Here is a 25,449-nt window from a genome sequence, read left to right on the forward strand (position 1 = left end):
AGGGAGGAGTTGGCAGAGAAAGTCTAGACTCTGGTCTACCATGGAGCCTAGGCCCAGGCCGCCAGAATCCCACCTTCTCCTACCCTCATGGGACTAGAGAATTCTGTAGCTTCCATTGGACCATGGAGAGGATGATGGGAGGCCTGAGTTAGGGTGACCTCTGCTATGAGCATCTCATTTGGATTTTATCTCCACGGGGTCATAGATGTAGCAGCCCACATCACCAATGTTCACACCTGAGGGAGAGAGTCCCATCACCAAGGGCCTTGGGGCTGGGGAGGGTGCTGGGCTGAAGGCTGGAGGGAATTGGGAGGGGTCTGGGGTGTGTTTGACCACAGGGGAAGTTGTCCACACATCCCCACAGACCCACATGCCATACTTTAGGCCCATTGTCTGGGGTGGGGCTGCCCACCTTTGGGGCCAAACAGGTAGCCATAGCAGGGGATGTGGCAGTAGGGGACGCCGTCATGCTGGGACACAGAGAGAAAGAGAGACGTCTCAACTTGGCTCTTTTCCCATCTCCAGCCTCCCTCCTCCCAGCATAATCACCCACCCCTGCCCTGCTCACCTCAGCGTGACTCCCAGCAGTCAGGGTCTTCCGGCACCGCTGGCACCTCAGACAGGGTCGGTGCCAATTTCTGCCCAAAGACATCACCTTCTCAGCTGGTGGGGGAGAGATGGTAGTTCAAGGGGCAGGGCAGGGTGACCCACTTGCCTTGTACCACCTCCTTACCCTTTGATGCGCATCCTGCACCCCCCTCTCCGAGCTTTCTGTTGTCACTTACCGAAATAGACGGGTTCCTTACAGCCTGGGCACAGCGAGGTCTCCCCAGTGAACGTCTTCATGTGGGGAGGGCCTTTAAGGGGAAGAGGCCCCCGCTAGGGCTGAGGTGGAGGCCAGGCCTAAACAGGGCCCATCAGCCCTGCCCTGCATATGGCACTGTCCTCTTCCAAAAGCCATGCATCCCAGAGCCTCCCACCCACATGGACATGAGCCTGCCTTCCTCAGGCAGAGAGCTGAGTCCCCTCTGACTCCACTTCCTGCCCCATCCCTACCTGCAGGAGGGACCACCTGCTTCCTTCTCATCCTCCCAGGGGCTCAGGTGCCCACCAGCCCAACCCTGTCAGCAACTCAATCCTCAGGAAACCTGAGCTGATATAGGAGCTGGCCAGGGCAGGGGTGTCAGGTGTTGGGGAGCACAATGTCACTGCCCACTCCAGGGGATGGAGGAAGGAACAGGGAGAGAGGAGTAGTGGAAGAATGTAAGGGGCTGGCCCATCTCAATGACCCCTTACTCTAGGTCATTCCTTCCATGGCCCTGGCCTGGGAGGGGCCTGAGTTCCAGGCCAGCTTTGCCTCTGATTAGCTGTGTGACTGCACAAGGTCATTTGCCCTCTACAGACCTCAGTTTTCTCACCCGTAAAATGGGGGTGATAATGCCACCTGCCCGATTTACCTCTTACTCAGCAGCTGACATAAGGAAACATCAAAAAAGGGGCCACGGAGAAGAGAAGCCTTTGCCATGAACAAAGTTGTAGGAATGTGAAGCAAAGGACTAGGTGGGATACTGCCACCTGGTCCCCATCCCCTGTTCCATCCTGGGGAAGGGTCAGGAGGAGGAGTAGCTGGGGCTCAATCTCACTTACTTTTCTTGCCCTGGGGGAGGCCAGTCCTGGGCCTGGGGGGGCTGAACCTGCTGGGGCTAAGGGGAGTAGCACTGGCAGGGGTGGGGGTGGGGGATTTGTAGAGGTAGGAGCCCACACCACCAATGTTCACCCCTGCAGAGAGAAGAGGGGAGGTCAGGCTTGAGCCTCCAGCTCCCAGCCACACGGAGGGTTCTGCTGTCCCCTGGCCCCTTCCAGGCTGGTACTTACCCCTGGGTCCAAAGAGAGCCCCATAGCATGGCTTGTGGCAATACGGCCTTCCGTTGTGCTAGGCACAAGCAGAGGGAAGAGGACTGCTTAGGGCCCAAGGGGGCTCTCCTGTGCCCCACAGGCTTTTCCCCAGGACAGGCTGCCAGGTGTGTCTGTCTACTGGCCTGGGCTGCCGGGGCTGGGAGCAGTGAGGGGTGGGCTGGCATGCCAGAACTGCCACTGTGGTCAGGGAGACAGGGAAAGAGCAGGTCAGGAAGCAGTGCTGCTTCCCTCCCCCACCTGACGAAAGGCGTGGGATCCACCAGCACAATTCAGGCTCCCCACATGCTGGCTGGTGTGGTGCCTACTGGGTAGGTGATCTTGGGAGTTGGCTGCTGAGGTTGCCTTTGGTGGGCCGATGGGGCTGAAACCAGGGGCTGGTGTCTCGGCGACAGTGACAGACACAAGGCTGTGCACCCTAGCCCGGCCTCACCTCTGCATGCCCTCCTGGGGACAGGACGCTGTGGCAGCGCTCACATTTCAGACAGAATGGGTGCCAGTTCTTGCCCAGGGAGCTCACCTTCTCTGCTGTGGGGGACAAGGTGCAACTGGGCAGAGCCAGGCCAAGCACAAGGCGCCCTCCTTTCCCCCCTGTTCCCCCCACACCGTGATTCCTAGAGACGATGGGGAGTGTCTCCAGGAGGCCAGTTCCATCCCGCCCAAGTGCTGTGCGCCCCACAGGTGGAAAAGGGGGCTGGGACCACACCGTCGCCAGCTCCTTGCGTCCTCATGGAGCCCAAAGGCTCTCACTCGCCCCGTCTTCTCCCCTTCCTCCGCCCAGGCCTCACCAAAGAAAACGGGTTGCTGGCAACGCGGGCAGGTCCAGCTCATGGCTCCGCTCTGAGCAGCCGGCGCCGCACACTGTAGTCAAGTCCGCCGGGGTTCAGTTCCCGCCCCCTTCGCTGGCCCCTCCCATGGCTCAGCCTTGAGCCTCTTTGGGCTGAATCCGCTGCTGCTCGGTTCCCACTGGCCGCCGGAAATTTAGAACCACTCCACCTGGGGAACGCAGGCAACTTTGCTGTTACTTCCAAACACTGAAGTCTCGGACCGGTGGACAGGAGAGAAGATCCTGAAGCTAGACTGGGAGGGGAGGGAGTAATGAAGACGCCTGGAAGGGTGGCTGGCACTAGTTCCTGGCTTGGTACAGAGAGGAAAACTGTTCAGAGTGTAGATGCCATGAAAACACTATTATTTCCCCAAAGCAAGGAGTTAGGCATTCTTTGAAATGGTTTCATTCCGCCTTCCCCGTGGCAGATGGTTAAGAGCAACGGAATCTGGAGCCCATCTCGGTTACTTACTCATTCTTTGGCTTCAGGCAAATTACTTAACCTCCCTCTGCTTCCGTTTTCTTATCTTTACAATGAGTAAAGTAATAAGTTTCTCCCTCATAGGACTGTGGTGAGAATTAGATAAGTTAATACTTGCAAAGTGCCCAAACAGCGCGTGGCACCTAAATGCTATAAAAGCGGTAACTATCATTATGATGGATCCCATAGTGAACCCAAGGCTCAATCTGGAAGCCCCAAAACGGGGTCTGCATACTATGGTTTGCTCATAAAATTATAATGCTTATTAAATTTAAAAGTATAATTCAGACACCAATTACATATTCCTAATTTGGTTTAAAATGTTTTAATATTTGTTAAAAGTAGCTAGCTCAGCAATGCTTCAAAGGACACTTCAAGAAACATAAACCCACAGAATGAAAGAAAGTATTTGCAAACATGTATCTGATAAGGGTCTAGTAATCAGAATATATAAAGGATTTTTACAACTCAGCAATAAAAAGACAACCCAATTAAAAAATGGGAAAAGAATTTGAATAGAGATTTTTCCAAAGAAGATATACAAAGGTCAACAAACACATGAAAAGATGCTCAGCATCATTGGTCATTAGGGAAATGAAAATCAGTAACACAATGAGGCGATATTATACACCTACTAGAATGGATATAATAAAAAAAGATGAGTCTTAGTGAGGATGTGGCAAAATTGGATCCCTCATACAATGCTGATGGGAATGTGAAATGTGTAGCCCTTCGAAAAATAGTCTGGCAATTCCTCAAAAAGTTAAAACTTAGAGTTACCATATGACCAAGCAGTTGCACTCCTGGGTGCAACTGCCCACACATGCACAAAAAGCATATGTCCACACAAAAACTTGAACATGAATGTTCATAGTACTGCTATTCACAACAGCCAAAAGATGGAAAAACCCAAAGCCCATCAACTGATGAATGGATAAACAAAATGCGGTCTATCTATGATAACATATTATTTGGCCATAAAAAGGAATGAAGTACTGATGCATGCTACAACATGAATGGACCATAAAAACATAACATTAAGTGAAAGAAGCCGGACACATAACACCACATATTGTATGATTCCATTTATATGAAATGTCCAAAAAAGGGAAATCCATAATGACAGAAAGTAGATTAGTGGTTGCTACGGGTTTAGGGGAGGGACAATTGGGAGTATCTACTAATGAGGACCAAGTCTCCTTACAGGAGAAATAAAAATGATCTGGCATTAGTGGTGATATTTGCACAACCTTGTGAATATACTAAAAATCATAGATTTGTACACTTTAAAAGGGTGAAATTTATGGTATGTGGATAATGTCTTAATAATTATGCCTGAAGGGAACTACTTTTTTTTAAAAAAGGTAGCTTAGTGGACTTTCCTGGTGGTCCAGTGGTTAAGACTCCGCACTTCCAGTGCAGGGGCCATCAGTTTGATCCCTGGTCAGGGAAGTTCCTCATGCTGTGAGGTGTGGCCCCCCCGCGCCCCAAAATAAGAAAACGACAACAAAAAAAGGTAGCTCAGCAAATGAGGGGCAGAAGAGAGGCCTGATTACTTTGTGCCAGGGCCCCAGCAGAGGAGACAATCCCTCGATGAAGTATCATGGTGAAATGAAGAGCTTTCCGGGAATAAGTTCCTGTGTTTTGTCAAGTCAGTTCAGAAATGGCTGAATGGGGCGTGTGTACTAAACCCATCACTGGGTTGCAGCGCTGTGCCCTGCTAGGTGAAAGGAGTCCTATTTGTGTCTTAGGAGTTGGAGACCCTCTCTGGACTTCAATCTCCTCAGACGGGCAATAGGGATGGGACTGGTGTCTCTGAACTTCTGCTTAACACTCCTGTTTCCTCACTTGTCTCCATGAGTACTTTTCGCTTCTAACAACACTTGCTTTATCCTCCTTGATGACTTCTGAAGGTGGAAGGCTTGCACATTGTGAAATGAACTTTTCTACACTTTCTCATTATTTGTTTCTTGTTTTGGGGAACATTTCAAGATCCTTAGTTTTTAACTGTTTCTGGAAGGGATTCTTCTTTAACAAACTTGAAAAGTACTAGTTCTAGTCTCCACTGATATTTTACTCTCGTGTTTCTGCCTCTCATGTGTTTCTTCTTCAGGCAGGCAGCTCAAGTTTCACTGCCTTTTGCTCTCTAAGGCTCACATGAAGAAGGTCCACATTAGGAGGTTGGGAGGACTTCATTGTTGTATTTATTCTTGGACATGCTGCCTCCTTTAGGAAGGCAAACTTCATCTGTCCAAGGATCTAGCCTCAGAATTTCCAGGCCACATCAAATAATCCTTTTCTAAGGTTCCCCACCTCTTTCTGCATTCGAGCGCCTTGTGCCCATGCCTCAGCCTCCTAGTTGGGTCATCTTTACCCTGGCATCCAGCACAGGGCCCCATATAAAGAAACAAGCACTGAAGTGCTTTACTCCTCTCCATCTTCTGTGGCCTTCCGATATTGCATGGCCACAACAAACACAGTATGCCTCATCTTTTCTATTTCAGTGCTTATGAAAGACTAGTTGAGGCCCCTCCTTTTCAAATATTTGCCATCCATTTACAGGTACAACAAATCACAGTATTCCACTCTTCTTCCTTGCCTGGCTTCCATTATTCTGACTCTAACCCAAGAGTCTTTGTAAAGAATGTTAACAGGGAGAATTAACATCTCTTGTAGGAATGCATTTGCAGTCACTAACAGTGGCTGTTTTGAATACTTTGTGTGACTAAAACCTCTAAAATGATGTTTTAACAAATACCACAAATGGATAAGTCCAGTTGAGTTGTAAGTATTGCCTACTCAGTTGAGAGGGTGTAGTTTATATTATCTCTTATAAGAGGCAGACCCCTCTTTCATAAAGATAACTATTCCCTTGGTGCCCTGCCCCACTTTTTTCCTGCACAGACCTGTCACAGTATCTGTAATGTTGTGTTACACTTATTTACTTTTCTAACTTTCTTCAGTTGACAGGATTGATTGAGACTTACTTATCTGTGTATCTACAGTATCAAGTATAGTGGGGGTGCTCAGTAAATGATAGTTACTACTACTACTACTATTATTAAAATCTTCCACTAACACTCTTCATGTTTTTATTGTCAGGTACATGTTTTAGATTGTTGTATTTTCTTGATGAATTGACCCTTTTATTGTTGTTGTTAAGGCTGAAGAAACAAGCTTTTCAACTCTAGGTGAGTGGTAGTGGGAGATAATGACCTTAAACACCTGGAGGACTGTCACATGGAAGAGGCATTAGGGGTACTACCGAGACCCCTGGATAGAAGTCATAGGGAAGCAGATTTGGATTCAGTCCATAAAAAGAACCTTCTAATAAAGCCAAATATGCAGTGACTGCTTCAGAAAGTAGTGAGCTTCCTGTCTCTGGATGTTATAAGTAATGCTGGAGAACAAACCAACTAACTGTCATTGTTGCAGAAGGAATGCAAGCATCATATGCAGACAGATCTTTAAGGTTTCTTCACAATTTGACGATGTGTTATTTTGTGATTCCACTCCCCAAGAGAGTTTGAAATCTGTGTTAGCAAGAGAGCATTGCTAAAATAGTGACAGCTACCACCTATGGAATGCCAGTCGTAGGCGTTATACTTATTATTTCTGATCCTACAAAACCTGATGAGGGATTTAAACATTACATTACCAACTGTACAGAAATGGAAAGTGGCTTGGAGAGGTTAAGAAATGGTTCAACACCATACAGACCCTCATGCATTGTGACTCTTGAACTCATACTTTTTCTACTTGATGCTCCTAAGCATGGTTTCTGCTAAGCTACCCATGTGTTTCAGTCTGAAAGGATACTACTCTTGTCTGTACAGCATCTCTGTACCTAATTGATAAGAAGGCCTATCCAGGTAATAATGGGTTGAGATACAAGAGGCAGGGAAATGTCATTAAAACTTTTCCATGGCTTCTCGGTACTCTCAAGATAAAGTTTTTAACTTGGCTCTAGGACCCTCCACCTTTCCAGTCTTCTAAGCCATTTCGCCTGTTGCCTCAACCTCTGTAATTACAGTAAATGAGCTTCTTAAATCTGCCAAGTTCTTTCCTGCCTCGGGGCTTTTGCAAATGCTATCTTTTTTCTGGGAACTTGCTTCTCCAATATCTTCACCTCACTAATTCTGCTCCCCCCCCCCATCACCTATTCAATACCAGGCTATCGGCCCCAGGCACTCCCTCCTATAGCATCTTGTGCTGGGGGTAAAGGGGGTACAATCTATGACAGCTGTGTTTTCCCTGCCTGAGTGCTGAACCAAATGAGGGAAAAAGTCAAATGGAGACCCCATGATAAAAGCTGAGTTTGTAGCTTAGTGGGAGGGTAAAATAGGTCTGCCAACTTCCCACCCACCTCCCCCGCCACATTCTAGGCTTTGTCTACCTCATTACTCTGTGAGCCCTATGAGGGCAGGGACCAGGACTGTTCTGCCAACCACTGCATATGCTTCCAATGCCTTGCTCAATCTCTAGCACATGATGCTCAATAAAAATTTGTTGGTGAATGAATGTTAAATGTTGCACACAAGTCTCCCTCAAGTGTGAGTAGATGAGGACCAGTGGGAGAGATGTGCGATTACGAGTGGACTGGTAGGGGTTGAGAGTTTGGTTATAACAAAAGCCCTGGAGCAAGGGGAGCTCATTTGTCTAGGAGTAGACTCAGGAGTTTGTTTCTTAATATACATGAGGATCAGCATGTATGATGTAAAATGGAATACGATTTAAACTGATCCTGATTATAAATACTAGGAGACTAATACAGTAAAAAGAACTGAAAGTTTGCTTTGGCAGCAAATCAGTCCCACTAATTACAGTCATTCACAAGAACTTACTAATTAAGCCTAATTAGCATGTAGCACAATTATGCCTATCATTAAATATATGGCAAAAGAGAGAATGAGGGAAAAGTGTTGTGTAAACTGTAAAGCACCTTACAAATATGGCTGCTATCACGTGTCAGGTTGGCACTGCAGTGAGTTTTGATTATAACTATAAATTCCACTCATTTTATACCTTTGTAGACTTGTTCAAGTACATGGCCATATGCTTGTCACTTTTAGGCGTTACCAAAATTTGTATCTACGGATGACTCTTTTAAAAGGTTTCACTCAGTTCTGTATGTTAATGAAAAATCAGTCTTACCTCTTTATCGTTGTGTTTCTCAACCTTTATTACCCATAACCCTTGTGCTTTCTCACTCCATGTTTTGAATATCCCCTACAACTAGAAAGTTTTACTTTCTATAGTTTATGAACAAAAAAAACAAAAAATAAAAATAGAAACATACACAGAAAACAAAAACAGACTGAAATGCTTTCTTAAAATACACTAATCCTCCCACCTGTAGATAATTGCTGCTGTATAATCACACATTATTTATGGCTCTTGCAAGAGTCTGTCCGATTTTTCCCTTGCTTCCCAGCATCAACTTGCCATCATATGAACCTGTTGAGAGCACTCTGTATTAGCTACTTGTGGTTAGCTGCTTAGGGCTATTGAGTGAGCTACATTTTGTGATTCAGTGGCATCAGCTGGACTAATTCAGAATCAAGACTGCTGGAAAGGACTTCTTGACCCTTCACCATGTCTGCCTTCAACCTATGCTTGTGAAGAAATCAACAACAGCTTTAAATGATGATTTTCCATGCAAAGATGGATTTGGCCTCTCAAGTATCACTTGGGAATGTGTATTTCATCTGAAAGTATATTTTAGAAAATGACCTCCAAATAATTTGCAGCATGAAAAATGTATCCATATTCTGGAAACTGAGAGAAGAATAAGAGTGAAACTTGGTGGGCAGCTTAGTTATAAATCTGATAGATGGTGACAGTGCTCCTTGGTGGAAACTACCAGCAACTTCCTCATCTTCTTACTAAGGTCTGAGGGGTATTTTTTTTACAATATACAAGAATAGTCCTTCCATGTCACGAGACTATGTAATAAGACTAAAACAGTTTAATCTTATGAATTCAGACAAATGCAAATGCTTACCTTTTTATAGAGGAGTCTTTCAGTTCCTCTATGAAGCTCAAGGTCACAGAATCAGGAGCCATGTTCTAGCCTCTTCCCAACTCCAAAATGATTGGGCCTTTTCTCTTCTTCTCCTGAGCTTTTGGAACAGGTAGAACTGTAAGATCTTTATTTCTAATCTCTTACTACCCCATACCCTCACCACCAAAAAAAGGGCAGCAATTACTAGTATCTTAGTGGGGATAAGAACCTGAGCACCATCTTTTGATAAAAAGCCACAGGGCTTCCCTGGTGGCGCAGTGGTTGAGAGTCTGCGCGACACGGGTTCGAGCCCTGGTCTGGGAAGATCCCACAGGCCGCGTAGCAGCTGGGCCCGCGAGCCACAACTACTGAGCCTGCGCGTCTGGAGCCTGTGCTCCGCAACACGAGAGGCTGCGATAGTGAGAGGCCCGTGCACCGCGATGAAGAGTGGCCCCGCTTGCCACAACTAGAGAAAGCCCTCGCACAGAAACGAAGACCCAACACAGCCAAAAATAAATAAATAAATTTTAAAAATAAAATAAATAAAATAACAAATGTTCAAGTACAACTGGTGTCTAAAAAAAAAAAAAAAAGCCACAAAGAGGGAAGGCTACAAACAAAGAAGGCACTGAATCTTCGCAGCTCTATAGGGGACATTTTATTTTCTACTTAGAAGCATTTCCTTTGGAGAACTTCTTCTTCCCCCACTGCACATTAATTCAACTTAGTCTAGATTCCTCATTAGGGTAGACCCTGTCTTCCCAGGGTGAGCTTATGACCAGGGCCTGGTCTGGACACTTCATCCACCTGGCCACAGTAATTGTTCAGAGATAGAAATGTGGCCCAAGTCACACTAATCAACATCCTCCCTGAGATTTTTTTGGTGCTATAAGGAAAGATACACCTCATTTTCTAGACAGAGGCCTATAAGAACCATGGCAGCTAGAGACTGCAGGGGCTAACTTGCACCTGAGTGGAGAGAAAATAAGAAGTTAAGCAGAGCTGAGGAAATGGGGAACAAAGAGTCCTGATGACATCTCTGACCTCCTGGATCTAATTCTGACTCGGTTTCCCAATTACCAAACCACAAATTACCACCTATTCATTTTTTTTCTTAAGCTTGAGTTTAGTTTCTGTTACAACCTAAAGAGTCCTAATTAATACAATATGTACCTTTATACAGAGAGAAGTGCTTCTTCTTGTGTTTAAGAATTACATCGTGTTGTGTAAAGTTCTGAAACTGTAGTTTTTTTTTTTTTAAAGCAAGTTTTTTTTTTTTAATTTTTATTTATTTATTTATTTATGGTTGTGTTGGGTCTTCGTTTCTGTGCGAGGGCTTTCTCTGGTTGCGGCAAGCGGGGACCACTCTTCATCGTGGTGCACGGGCCTCTCACTATCGCGGTCTCTCTTGTTGCGGAGCACAGGCTCCAGACGCGCAGGCTCAGTAATTGTGGCTCGCGGGCCCAGCTGCTCCGCGGCATGTGAGATCTTCCCGGCCCAGGGCTCGAACCCGTGTCCCCTGCATTGGCAGGCAGATTCTCAACCACTGCACCACCAGGGAAGCCCTGTAGATAGTTTTATACACACATTTTCTTAATGCATGATTTTCAGGATAACCTTGTAAGAAAAAGACTAGAAAATAATATGTAAGAAATGGATCTTAGACAAGTAATCCAATCAAAAATGGGCAAAGGATTTGGACAGTTCTCCAAAGAAGATATACAAATGGCCAATAAGCACATGAAGAGATGCTTGACATCATTAGTCATTAAAGAAATGCAAATCAAAACCATAAGGAGATACCACTTCATACCCACTAGGATGGCTATAATTAAAAAAGAAAAACAGAAAATAACAAGTGTTGGAAAGATGTGGAAAAAATGAAACCCTCACATTTCTGGTAGGAATATAAAGTGGTACAGCTGCTGTGGAAAACAGTTTGTTTGACAGTTCCTCAAAAAGTAACATATTGTAATGTCACAGAAATGGCACAGCAGAGATCTCCAAGAATCAGTTCCTCCACTGAAGCTATCATTAAGCTGGCAAAAACTGACAGAATCAACTTTTTCAGAACTCTGGAATCTAATAAAAAACTTACAATGGAGTCCAACCAGTGGTGTGCTTAATGAAAAAAGCAGCTGCAAAATTTCAGTAACAAAGCATTGTAGCATTTTTGCTTACCCATCTAACATCCCCCATTCTGCAGCTTGGAGGTGGCCATTGGGACAGCAGCCCATATTCCTGGTGTGGCTTGCGGGTGCCAGGGAAAGATAATATGCACCTTGTTCTCAAAAGATTGTAGCTGTGAATCTTGCCCTGTCTAGTGGTTCCCCAAGGAATCTGTGCTGAGGCTGACCTTGTTTTGCCCCCCTCAAGCTGGAGCAGCTTTCAAAGCATCCATTGAAAGCATTTACAGACATATACTACCAGTGGCTGCATAGATAAAGAAACAGCGAATGGAACAAGCAGCAGACGGATCTAAAAGTCTGGAAAGGAGGAGTCTGAGGAGGAAGATACATGGGGAAATAAGAACTCTGAAGGGCTACCATGTTTATGGGGAAATCCAGCATGTAAAGTATATGCCCAGAGACAGATGAGAGTTCAGAAAAGACCTGAGAGGACCCTAGGCTTGCACCTTTGGCTGAACTTTGGGTTCCATGCAGCCAGGAGGTGAAGGCTAAGGCAGAGTTTTAGGCAGACTGGCTTAGCATTGAAGTGGTGCCCCAGGTCAGTGTCTGCAAAGACCAAGAGAAGTGGGTTTTTTGTCTGTTTGTTTTTGTTCATTTTTTCACGCCAGGCATTTAAGGAAATCTCTGTCAGGTCACTGACTGCTGAGATACTGGAACAGAGATTTAAGGACCAAACACAAGCATACAGTCTTAGCAAAAATAGTTTGGAAAAGTCAGTAAACAAATGATGACTACAGACTTCAATAATCAACAACAGCAAAACTTGGGAGGGGGATCTGACTCCCAGATTGACACATCATAATATTCAAAATGTCCAGTTTTAACCAAAAACTCACAAGGTATAAAAAGAATAAAGTATGGTTCATTCACAGGAAAAAAGTTTATAGAAACCATCACCAAGGAAGCCCAGACACTGGACTTATTAGACAAATATTTTAAATCAAATATTGACATAATTGAAGGGGAAATAGACAGTTCTACGATAACAGTTGGAGATTCCAGTACTCCAATAATGAATAGAACATCTAGACAGAAGTTCACTAAGGAAATACACGACTTGAACAATTCTAAATTAACTAGATCTAACAGACATACAGAATACTTTACCCCAAAACAGCAGAATACACAATCTTCTTAAGCTCACATAAAACATTCTCCAGGATAGATCATATGTTAGGCCACAAAGCAAGTCTCAATACATTTAAAAAGATTAAAATCATACAAAGGATCGTCTCCAACCACAATGGAATAAAGCTAAAAATCAATAACAGGAGGAAAACTGGAAAATTCACAAAATGTGGAAATTAAACAACACACTCTTAAAGAACCAATGGGTCAAAGAAAGATTCAAAAGAGAAATTATAAAATACTTTGAGATGCGTGAAAATAAAAACACAACATATCAAAATGTATGGGGTGCAGTGAAAACAGTGCTCAGAGGGAAACTATAGCTGTAAACATTTTTAAAAAGAAGATCTCAAATCATCAACCTAACTTTTACACCTTGAGGAACTAGAAAAAAAAGCAGCCAACAAAAGCAAGTGAAAAGACAACCTACAGAATGGGAGAAAATATTTGAAAATATCTGGTAAAGATCTAGTATCCAGAATATATAAAGAATTCTTACAATTCTACAACAAAAAGGCAAACAACCCAATTAAAAAATGGAAAAGGTCTGTGTCTTTATTCCCGACTTGCCACTAGGTTCTTCATGGCCTTTTTTTTTTTTCTTTTTCCTTAGATTCCGTATATATGTGTTAGCATACTGTATTTGTTTTCCTCTTTCTGACTTACTTCACTCTGTACAGACCTACTAGAGAATGGACTTGAGGATATGGGGAGGGGGTGGGGTGAGATGTGACAGGGTGAGAGAGTGTCATGGACATATATACACTACCAAATGTAAAATAGATAGCTAGTGGGAAGCAGCCGCATAGCACAGGGAGATCAGCTCGGTGCTTTGTGACCACCTAGAGGGGTGGGATGGGGAGGGTGGGAGGGAGGGAGATGCAGAGGGAAGAGATATGGGAACATATTGTATATGTATAACTGATTCACTTTGTTATAAAGCAGAAGCTAACACACCATTGTAAGGCAATTATACTTCAATAAGGACGTTTAAAAAAAAAAAATGGAAAAGGACTTCACTAGACATTTTTCCAAAAAAGATATAAAATGGCCAAAAAGCATATGAAGAGATGCTCAATATCATTAGTCATCAGAAAAATGTAAATCAAAACCACAGTGAAATATTGGGATGGTTATAATATATGAAAAAGGAAATTAAGTGTTATGAATATGGAGAAACTGGAACCATCATACATTTTACTGGAAGGGATGTAAAATGATTCTGGTGCTGTGGAAAACAGTTTGGTGGTTCCTCAAAATGTTAAACATAGAATAACCATATGACCCAGAAATTCCACTTCTAGGTATATACTGAAAAGAACTGAAAACAAGTACTCAAACAAATACTTATGCATGAATGTTCATAGCATACTATGCACAATAGCCAAAAGGTGGAAACAACCCAAATGTCTATCAATGAATTAATGGATAAATAAATTGTGGTATACACAGACAATGGAACATTATTTAGCCATAAAAAGTAATGGAATACCTATACTTGCTATAGCATGGATGAACCTCAGAAACGTTCTTCTAAGTGAAAGAAGACAGATAGAAAAGGTCACTGATTGTATGACTCCATTTATATGAAATATCCAGAATATGTAAATCCATAGAGACAGAAGGAAGATTGGTGATTGCCAGGGCCTGTGGGGAGGTAGGAATGGGAACTAACTGCATAAGGGACACAGGGTTTTATTTTGTGGTGGTGAAAATGTTTTTGAACTAGACAAAGGTTCCAGTGGCACAACACTGTGAATGTACTAAATGCCACTGAATTGTTCACTTTAAAGTGGCTAACTTTATGTTATGTGAATTTCAGTTCCATAAAACAAAAACAAAAAGCACCTGAGATAGCAGTTATATTTCAGGAAAGTAGTGACTGCAAGAGAACAGGAGAGGGGCTTCAGGGGTGTTGGTCACATTCCATTTTTTGATTTGGGTGTTGGTTACCCGAAGTGTTACACAAACTGTTCACTTTGTGAAAAGTATTGAGCTTAACACTTGTGTGTGCTTTTGTTTTGTTATATGTACCTTATACTTTAATACAAAATTATATTTTTAAAAAAGTTAGAGTTGTCATGACCCAGTACATACCCAAGAGAATTGAAAAGTATGTCCACACAAATACTTGTACACAAATGTTCACAGCAGCATAATAGCAAAAAAGTGGAAATAATCCAAATGTTTACCAACCAATGGATAAACAAAATGTGTTTATATCTATACAGTGGAATATTATTCAACTATAAACAATGAAGTACTGATACATGGTACAACATGGATGAATCTTAAAAATGTTAAGTGAAGGAAGCCAAACACAAAAGACCACATATTATATGACTCCAGAATTGTCCAGAATAGGTAAATTCATAGAGACAGAAAGCAGACTGATGATTGCTGGTGGCTTTGGGGTAATTGGGAATGTCTGCTAATTGGTATGTGTTTTTTAAGTGGGGTGATGGAAATATTCTGGAATTAGATAACAGTGATTGTTGTACAATCTTCAACACAATCTTCTTGTACACACTTTAAAATGATGAATCTTATGTGAAATTTAATGTTATATGAATTATGTTTCAATAAAAAAGTAGATTTTAAATATTTAATCATTCGTAATGTATGTGAACTCTAGCATATCAACTTTTAAAAGTCCAAAGGGAAAAATATTATTCTAAAAAATGTTTCCTTTCCCTCTGCCCATGCCCTAGATCAGCACATCTCAAAGGTGGACTCCAGACATTACTGAAGAAGGGAGGTGTAGCAGCAAACCAGGGGCTGGTAGGTAGGTGAGTCACATTTAGGAATAAAAGCTGTGACCAACACCCTTGATTGTCCCTGAGCAGAGGAATGTGGTAGCTGATGAGAAACAGATCTTGGACTGGAGCAAGGGAGAGAAAGTAGTGGTGACAAAGTGTTGGCAGCCCTGGCACCAGGCTGCTTTCCATTGCTTCATCCACAGGGTCATGCCTGAGGAATGAGTAGTCATTAACTGATATAAGCTCAGCAAAAAGAGGCCCTGAGATACTTTTTACCCCTTACTTCTTCCTTCTTATTCTATTGATGGCTTTGGTTGTATATTATGCAGTTCTTTATATTTATAGTGTTATGAGTAGTCCCAAAAGTTACCCAAACCACAGATTTATTTGGGCAGTAAAGCAGACCTCCAGGACTCTAGAAGTGCCAGCATTTACAAATCAGAAATAAAACTAGGTTAACAGTTTTAAGGGTAAATTTGGAGTTGGGGCAGCTCAGATTTAAATAAATCTCAGAGTTTAAAGGACTTAAATGTCAGGTTCTCATCCTCACTGTGTTCCTGAGCCCAGTTCCAAAGCACAAAAGGGCATAAAAGAAGCACCTACTGGCTTTTTAGATGAACAGAGAGTAAGGTGTTTCCTTGGTATTTTGAAATGCTTGCCTGTTTCTGTGTACCAAAAGTTCTACTGTGTGTAGAAGAGGTAGTAAGACTGAATGGAAACTTCAAGACAGCTGTCTTGAAGTCTGAAATCCCAGGATTTTTCAAACACATCTTTTGTGATTGTCCCCCCTTCCTTGAGACTCCTTTGTCTATTTATATCCCACTCCTCTAAGGACATACCCAATTTTTACCTTGATTCTTGTATGGACCAGGAAGGAAGGCTAAAGCCGAGATAGGAGATGTTCTACTTGCTGGGAGCACTGGGCCCAGGGCCCAGGAGGGATGAGAAGATCTGAATTCCACAGCTTTAACGTAAGTATCGTGGCACAAAATGAGAGATGGAAGTTAGGAGATAATTTGAGATGAGTAGTGGAAAGTTTAAAATATACACCTATGCCTATCCTCATCTTGTTCCTCCTCTACCGGTACAAAGATATAGACATACATAAATAACATATTTGCTCACCCAACTCACCATTTCCGGGCAGCTAAAATAACAGGGCCTTCTCCATAACCCATTCCTGCCCCAGCAACCATACCCACCTTCTGGAGTCAGACCCTAGAGGTGACTGCCCATTGGCCCCAAGGACGCTCATCGTTTCTGTAGCTTCTATCCCTGCCTCCCTGGGGCAAAAATGTCTTCTGCAGTCCTTCCTTCTAGAAATATGAAGACTTCTGCAATTGCTCCTGAAAAGAAAGGAAGATAGGTGGGTTAGAGTCGGTAAATGTCATCATAATCATCCTTATGTAGGTATACCGGCTATGGGAGGGCTGGATTGAACTTTAGGAGGGGCAAAGTATCGGAGAGAAGATGAAAGAAAACAGTACCAGAATATGGCTGCTTTAATTTTTTTGCTATCTTCCTCTACCGTAATGTAACTCTGTCTCTATTTTTTTGGCCACGCTGTGTGGCATGCAGGATCCTAGTTCCCCAACCAGGGATAGAACCCCTACCCCCTGAAGTGGAAGCGCGGAGTCCTAACCACTGGACCGCCAGGGAAGTCCCTCTGTCTCTTTTTTTACTCGGCTCTTTCACTTCTCTTAAACATGCTCATTTCCCTTGTTTTCTACAAAACACTTTTCTTGCCTGATGCTCCATGAGTGGAAGGAATAAAAGCCTGTAAAGCTTTCAATCAATACATCTAGATACGAGTTATCTTCTGTCCTTCTGCATGCAACAAAGACTTTGTGGTATCTTTTGTGTACCTGCATTAAAGTAAGCTTTGTGAAGACAGGTATCTTGATTTATATAATGTCCAAGTGCTTGTACAGCATGAATGGAAATGCATAACCAGCTCCACGGAGGTAGGAGCTAGAGAAAGGGAAGAGGAGGAGAGGAAGATGAGTGGTATTCTTGAATGTATGTAACCCAGCCTTGGTGGGAGTAGAGGAATTTAGGAAATCTTGAGGGAAAAGCAGCAAGACCTATTTGTAATAATGGAAAACTGATGTGAGGAATGGAGACAGAGATGCACTGAGTGGGAAGAGACACAACTTTAAAAAAAAAACACTATTTTTTAATACATAAAAGTATACAGAAGAGAAAAAAAACCTGGTCTGTAATTCCACATCACCAGATAACCCCTACTGACATAAAAATTTCCTATATGTGTGTGTACATATTTTATGTGTATAAAATATTTGTATTTTATATAAAATGCATTTTCATAGTCTGAATATTCAAACAAAAAAGATAAAAAATAAAGAGTGAAAGCATCATTCCTGCCTCTTCCAAAGGCAACTTTTTTTGGTTAATTTTTTGGTTTCCTTCCAGAAATAAAACTGATGGCTTGATTTACAGTTTTGATGACATGACGAGGATGCTGGGCCATGAATAGTTGAATTACTCCTTCAGCTACATCAGAGGGATTTGGGGTTTAATTTACTTCAACATGCCTGTGAAATCTGGCTGGAAGGAGAAAGGGAGCCATCTGAAAATCAGAGTCCCCAAAGCCTTTTATTTCTAACTCTAAAGTCAGTGTACCCTTACCCTTCCTATCCTGTTTTTCTTCTAGGAGCTTCAGGGGCAATGTGTCCCCCTCCTGGCCTGGCACCACTATTCCAGAATGCTGTTGAAATGAAGGGGCCACGGGCAGCCTTGATATGCACTCACTGCTATAGACAGTGCCTTGTATACAAAGATCTAGGACAGAAGCAAGAGGACAGTTGTCTTCTGCAGTATTAAGCACCCAGCAAACACAATCATCAATTTACAGCTTTTACTCACTTATAAATTGCTAAGTATTCACAGTTAATTTAAAAAATAGCTACTATTACCACACTGATTCTTTTAATGAATTTTTATTGAGAACTCTTAATGTGCCAGGCAACTGTGCACTGTGAATACAATGATGAAAAAACAGTAAGCAAAGACAGACTTCCTGCTTTCGAGAGTTTATAATCTAGTTGGGGGGGATGGGTGGGAAGGAGGCACATATTAATCAAAGAAACACATAAATGTAAAAGTACAACCACATTAAGTTCTACAATGAAAATGCACATGGTCCTTTGAAAGTGTATAAGGGTTTTTTGGTTAAAAATTACAGACATTATTGTAAAATTAAACTCTAAAAGAAGAAATGTGCTCACAATCCCAAACTATTTTCATTTGCCCATATTCTCACAGAATTGTCAATGAATGAAGACCTTGCTTAGGTTCTCATCCTGGGCTTGGTAGGTAAGCTTTGTGAAAGTGAGAACCAGGGTTTTGGAATATGTATTTTCTAAAACCCCCCCCTCACTTAGTTCCATAATTTATAGGCTGTCTCCTCCATGATCCCACCTCCAGCTTTTTTTTTTTTTTATAACACACTTAATGTCCCTACTGGATTCCTGTATCCCATACATCCAAACCCCCCATTCCCACTTCCCCATTCTTTTTCAGTCCCTTAACCTGGCAGTCTGATAAATGGACATATGCTCTGGCATGCTTTACTACCAGAACATTAGCTAACTTCTTGACTTGTTTTAGAGAGATGAAGTGGCATAGCGTAAAATGGCTATACTTAGCAGAAAGGTCACTAAGAGTATTATGTGTCCTGAAGCTAGCTGTGAAGAAAGAGGTTTATAAAGCAAGAGGCCTCCATTCACAAAGCCAAGGGGAAGTTTTAGGGGGTTACCTACATAACTTAGGTAAAACTTGGTGTTTGCCCAAATTTAAAACTAACTGCTGATCACCTGTTCTCACAATTGAGGGAGTCAAATAAAAACTGCTGCTGATGTTTGCAGAAATTTAAACCCTAGTTATATGACACCATAGGCCACATGTGAAGATTAGGGCCCACTCTTTGCATGTGCCTTTGTCTCCTAAGACGAAAATTTATTCAGCACTGTGATAGTACTGAATAAAAAGAAACAGGGCCTACCTCTAGGCGCTGGCAACTGGATTAGAGTTCTGCCCTTCCTTTCACATAGCTTCTCTAGATAGGCTCCAAAACCTGATCCCACTGATCAAAGAGGAAGCTAGCAACACTTCCCGCCCAAACTACAGAATCCTAAAAGCTCTCCCTCTGCTGGTTCAAGGCAAATATGAAGAACACTGTTGCTTCAACTCTTAGAAGTGGGCATTATTCTAGAAAAAGCCTAAGATTGGTAGGTACCTTTGAGTTATCAAGAGAGTACAAGAGGAGTTGCTCTAAGTACTCCAGCCCCAGTTACTTGAATTAGTTCTGCCCTTCCTAGATTTTGCCTCTTTTCCCTTCTCCACCCTTCTCAAGTGGCCCTCTCCTAACCTAGAGACTAAGATTCTGACTCCTTCTGAGACGGAGTGAGTTTAGGACTGAGATCTGGATAGGACTAACCCCTCTCCATGCTTACCCTAAACCCACCTGTCTCTCCCCAAAGGGAGGTGGAACTTATTAAGTGAACAGGCCTGAAAATGAGTAATAACTGGCATTTTAAACTCTTATGTTCTCTGAATTCCTGTACATAGGCTCCTAGAATGGAGAGGGAGTAGTCCTCTGGAGAAACAAATACATCTCTGAAGCTCACCTGGGTTTACGTTCTGCTAAAGGGCACCTTCTGGGTCTGTTTATGGTTTCCAGGTCAGAAAGATGCATTGAACTCACGCTTCAGCCTAAAAAGCAGACGTAAGAAGACTGCTCAGGATGGCCCGACCCTGTACACATTTGGTGTGAGATGGAGATAATGATCCTCCATATTAAAGAAAAAAAAATCCCTATGGCACAGTGAGGCAAAGTAACTCATCTAAAATCACAGCAAGGCAAATGGCCGAGGAACATCCAAGGACCTAACTATTCCAAATCTGTGTCCTTTCCGCAAGATGAAGAAGGGAGGCCAGTACAACTTCTAAACTTCTAAATTAGTCAAGAAAAATAGCCTCCTCGAACTCAACTCTGCACACAAGGAAACAGGAAAACAAGAATTCTTAGAAAAAAAGATCAGCAACTTTGCATTATTTTTGAGGAGTGGGAGAATAAGACTCTGAAGCCTCTGTTGAGCCAGGTTATAAATTGCTAACAGGGGTATCAAGAGGAAACTGGGACAGAAATTAGAAAATATAAGGACCAAGCTCCCTGATCCCCAAGAGCACCCTCAGCAAGAACATGAGTATTCTTGGGGAGCTCAGTTCCCAGAGGAGCATCGGGAGAGCCAACATAAGGGTATATACAAAACTTCACAATAGAAAGATGCCAAAACCAGACCACTGGTGCCTACTCACTACCCATCCAGGAAGCACTGGGGCACAACTATATAAGCTAACAAAAGTAGCCCTAACAACTGGGGAAAGAAGGGTGGGAGGGGGAGACAGGCAATAGGGCAGCAGCATTGTTCTAGTTTCCCTGTGGAGTTCAAATGTGTGTGGTTTCAAAACAAAAATCCAGAAAGAAACATGAGATTAATGCATTTATTCCAAGTAATTAACACATTAAAAATAAAGTTAAACTTGTCCAAGCCACTCATAAATCTTTAATCTTTTGAACAAAATGTACAACCCAAAACATCACACTATGGTGTAAATAACTTGGGAAAGAGAGAGGCAGAGGAAGGAATACATATGAGTGTGGAACAGAGAATGAGTCCAATCCCAAAGCAAGTTTCAGATCTTCTACCTCTTTAGAACAGAAATGGCTGCTAAACAATTTCACACAAAGTGTCAGTGGATCACAATACAGTGAACAAAGGCCATTTTGAAAATAAAACTGACCCAAAAACCATATCTGCTCCTGGCACTGAGGCATGAATAAGCCTTACCGATTTGTTGTCTTCCAAAAGTGAGCCTGCTAGATTTTCTTCCACGTTTACTGAGGCCATTTCCAAACAGGTATGTGGATTAGCAGGACCATCTCAAGCAAAGGCAACAGAATGAGGGAAGTGTGGGGGTTGACATGCCACAAGGAAGTAAACAGTAAACAAAAGAGCTACTCACGCTGCATTTCAAACAATGTTAAGGCAGGCCCATCCAAATGGAAGCCTAAGAGATGAACAATCCTTCCTTCAGCAGTAGTTTTCCATTTCAGCAGGTTTTCTTGTGTTTCTCCCAGAGATCCATCAGCTGCCCAAGAAATTGGGTGGGAATACAACACAGCAATTGGAGAAGTCAGCTGTCTCCCTCCTCCCCCACATTCCAGAAATGGCAGAGTCAAAGCCAAAATACAATCAAAGCACACTATATGGTGAGCCAGATAGACATTTGATTTTAATGACAAAGTAGGAGAAAATAAATTGGCAAAAAAAATAATAATAATAATTAACAGAAAATACTTTTTTACAGATATGTATAGAAATAATGATTGATTTGTCTGGTATCTTAAGGAAAATGGAAAAAAGGAAAGGAGGTAAATTTTTTAGCTTCCATGAACATTTACTCTTAAGATGCTGACTGCATCTCTTGGTGTAGGTTCCAGATGAGATAGCCAACTAGTCCTGGATCATCTGGGCACCTGATTTATAGAAGCCAATTTGATTCATCCACAAGTAGCTCTGAATTTGTATTCTCAGTTGTGAACACTGGATTCTGTGTGGTCCTGGATGGCATCAACTGCAGCTTCTTGTGCAGCTATTTCCTGAGGGACCGTATTGCCTCCAACTACCTGCTCTCTTGTATGGGACCCTGAAGCCATAGATTTTACCATATTCAAAGGGCTGTCATTGTACTCATCTACATGAGGAATTGCTACCTCCGTGACAGATGCATTCGGTATCTCTAACTGTAGTGGTCCCATCTCCAGGGAACTACACTCAGGAGGGTCACTTGGCTCAGAGAGAGGAGAACATATCTTCTCTTTTTGAACTCCAGATGTCCGCGTGACAAAGTCAACAAGGTCCGGAAGGCAAGGAGATGGCCCAAGGCCTAAAGGATTAATTGTTTCTGATTCCAATCTGAGTGAATCTTGTTTCTCTAACTGAGAAGTTTCTTCTATTTCCTCAGGCATCATTCCTCCTGCTAACAGGTCAAGGGCCTGGTGTGTTCCCTCTAGGCTCCCCAAACCAAGGCCAACATTTTCTATAGAAAGTCCAGTTTTCAAAATGTTAGGAGTGATCCTCCCAATTCCCGGATTAGATGAGTTTTGTTCACCCTCTGCTCCGAAGTTAAGCACCAGGGTTTTGGGAGAATCTAATGGAAACTCAGAAAAGGATGGTATTGGTTCAAAGTCAGTGAGAGTGGAGGGATTACTTCCTATAGGTGACACAGAATTTTCTTCACGTACTTTCTGAGACAGGGCAGTTGCGGATCTATGTCCTGGGTCTACCCGAGTATTGCAGAAATCAACACCTATATCCCCCAGGTTCCCCAGGGCAGCAAGCTCTTCTACTTTTAAGTTTGTAACTTCAAAGTTTTCTAAGGCCTTGCTTTCTATTGTCACTGTTAGTTCTGGATGGACACCTCGAAGATCCAGGGCTTCTGCTTTTGGTTTCTCTGGGCTCTCCCAGGTCTCTGGCTTCTTGTTCTCATCCCAAACAGTCAGTTCATAGATCATTTTACCCTGAAACTCTTTTGATCTTTCTCTCTTCAGTTTAAGGCTTCTGTACCTAGAGGCTCTAGAAGCTGATCCTGGAGCTGAATTTTCTAGCCACTCCTCACTAGCAGTTGAAACTCCTTGCTCCTGTTCACTATCTTTCAAACACATATCTGATCTGGCTGGGGACTGAAGAAGCAATTCTGGGGCAGAAATTTTCACAGGTGTATCTTGTGGGTTCTGGAGTAAAGACCTAGCTTCTGACGGAAATGAGTCTATTTTTGCCTTTGTGGAAGAGAGTGCCTGTGCATTCAATTCAGTCACTACTTTACTTTGAGTTTTACTTCCTGTTATCAATTTCTTGGACTGTTTAGCCTTTTTGTCAGTCATTTGCATGTTGGGCTGTTCTACTTCTCCTTCCCACACGTATCTGTTCCCATGGTTCAAATCAGAATACTCTACACTATTGGGCCCAACATTGGTATCTGTTCCCTCTCCCACTGTCCTCTCAGAGAGCTTCACTCCCCCTTCTTTTAGTTCAGTGCTTGTCTCTACTTCACTTTTTCGACAATCCTTAGACTGGTGGAGCTCCTGGCTTTCCTCATCCTGGTTACTAGATTCCACAAGGTGGGTTTCTAACAGCTTCTGAGATTCCATGGTATGACAGTGTACATGTGACAGCTCAGGGGCTGGCTTGACACCTGGTGGCCCAGGGTCTCCCAGGTCAAGTTCAATTTTCCCCTCTGGAGATACATCCCTATTAGCATCACTCTGGAAGGAACTAGAAGTCCACATGGCCAAAGTCTCTGTCTTTGGGGTAATAGTTTCATAAGGCCTGTTTTGGCACAACCTTGTCAGAGGCTGTAAGAAGCCATAGCTGCTACCTCTGCGTTTTGAGTCTACATTTTCTACAACTGACCATTTCCCTAGGGACACCAGAGGTTTTGAAATGGGCTTTTCAGGGCTGCTGACTAAAGGAGCAGAGACCAAATTTCTATCTGGAGGCAACTCCTCTTGGGATGCACTGCTGTTCAAAGTAGAAGTGGAAGAGGTGTCTGAACTTTCAGCTCTATTTTCCCCATTAGCCAATGGACCACCACTCAGCTTAGTCTCAGGGGCCCCTTTTCCACCACTACTGTAGAATATGTCATACAGATCCTTAGCATTGGCTGTGGCTAAGCATGAATTTCGCTTTTCCAATTTTTTGGCTTGTTCACTGAACACACTTGAGAGGGGAGGTGGAGGACGCACTAACACAGAGAATAGGGTCTGGTCCCGGTCACTCTCACTCACCCCAGGAGCCGTCTCATCAGAAGGAACGGCAGCTGGCTGTGCTGAGGCCATGATGGCTACCGGTAATACTGGGTTCAAAATGTTAGGACCCAGGAAGCCAGGGCTGACAGTGTGAGATACAGTTGGGTTTGATTTTACTGGAGCCAAAATGGCATTTGCTTGAGCAGGAGATGGAGCAGCTGGATGAGGTATAACTGGGGGTGGTGGAGGTGGTGGTGGAGGTGGCGGTGGTGGAGGTGGTAGCATTTGTTCAGGTATATGTGATGGCTCATTCTTTTCAGCCAGCACCATTTTTTCCTCTGGAGACCCTTTTAGAATCACCTCTTCCCCTCCAAATGCTTTAGAGATGATGTCGGGAGGCAAGAGGAGATCAGCTGAAGACTCTTTAACCACTGGCAGAGGCTTAGCAGTGGTTCCAGAGGACTTGATGGATAGAAAGGTGTTAAGAGGAGCTGGCTTGCTTACTGTGGCTGAACCTGACTTGCGGAGGACTGTGGATGGGATAGGCAGGTTGGGTCGGATCTTAGTCTGAGTTGAAGTTGTCACTACAGGCATCCAAGGGCTAGTATGTGCAACAACAGTTTTCCCAGAGAGCTTGATTTTGATGGGCTTTGCCTTCCCAGCTTCAGCTCTGCCATCCTCTTTGTCCTTACTATTTTCCACAATCTCTTCTTTGGGAATACTTGGGGCCACTGAACTTTTTTCTTCCTCTTTTTCTGGCTTCTTCCAGCTGAATTTCCCAAAAGAGGAAGATGTTGGTGGTTCTTTCTTTACTTCTTCTTTTAATTGGAGTTTGATGCTAGCCTTCCTTTTATTTTCAGCCTTTTCAGGGGAGTTCCCACCTTCAGAAACTTGGTCCTCTAATTCCTCAGACACCCTGTCATCCTCCTTTACTTCCTTCATGATCTTTGCCTTTTTTTCTTTCTTCTCTTCCTTTGGTTTCTCACTGAGTTTGCGCTTTAGCTCACTCTGCCGTCGCCGTTCTGTCTCTAGGACCACAGCCAAGCCAGCTTGGCGGTCCAGATTCCGCCGCTCCTCATACAATGGGTTTTCAACCACATATTTCTAGGAAGAGAAAAGATAAAGGCTCAATAACTGGTCAAAATACTATAAGAGAGAAAAGTTGGCCCTACCACTGTTAGAATTCATTTAGTGGAAATCCTCAGAGTCACCTTCCTCAAGGATAAATGGTTCTCTCAGGTCAGCATTGCTTACTAGGATTGAGGAGAACGTCCCAGTGATTATATGGAATTTGAAATATTAATGAATTTTTTGA

The 25,449-nt window shown here is 43.1% G+C and overlaps 2 protein-coding genes across 2 annotated transcripts in view; both read right to left on the minus strand.

Annotated features, from left to right (window-relative positions):
* Positions 1–13: 13 nt before the first annotated feature.
* CRIP3 (cysteine rich protein 3) lies at positions 14–21,441 on the minus strand. The gene is made up of 11 exons (XM_082345895.1): positions 21,350–21,441; positions 16,504–16,647; positions 16,152–16,265; positions 2,703–10,842; positions 2,348–2,442; positions 1,876–1,933; positions 1,648–1,779; positions 786–857; positions 569–663; positions 413–470; positions 14–236 (listed from the first exon to the last, which is right to left on the minus strand). The coding sequence occupies exons 4-11, from the start codon at positions 2,743–2,745 to the stop codon at positions 175–177; spliced, it is 615 nt and encodes a 204-aa protein (XP_082202021.1). The 5' UTR covers positions 2,746–10,842; positions 16,152–16,265; positions 16,504–16,647; positions 21,350–21,441; the 3' UTR covers positions 14–174.
* ZNF318 (zinc finger protein 318) overlaps positions 20,814–25,449 on the minus strand; it is a 28,831-nt gene continuing 24,195 nt past the window's right edge. The window contains exon 10 of the mRNA XM_082345839.1: positions 20,814–25,238. Within this exon, the coding sequence (XP_082201965.1) occupies positions 21,918–25,238 (3,321 nt within the window). The 3' untranslated portion in view covers positions 20,814–21,917. The remainder of the gene's footprint in view (positions 25,239–25,449) is intronic.

The sequence above is a fragment of the Balaenoptera borealis genome (assembly GCF_965194805.1).
Source record: "Balaenoptera borealis genome assembly, chromosome: 12".
Taxonomy (NCBI): Eukaryota; Metazoa; Chordata; class Mammalia; order Artiodactyla; family Balaenopteridae; genus Balaenoptera; species Balaenoptera borealis.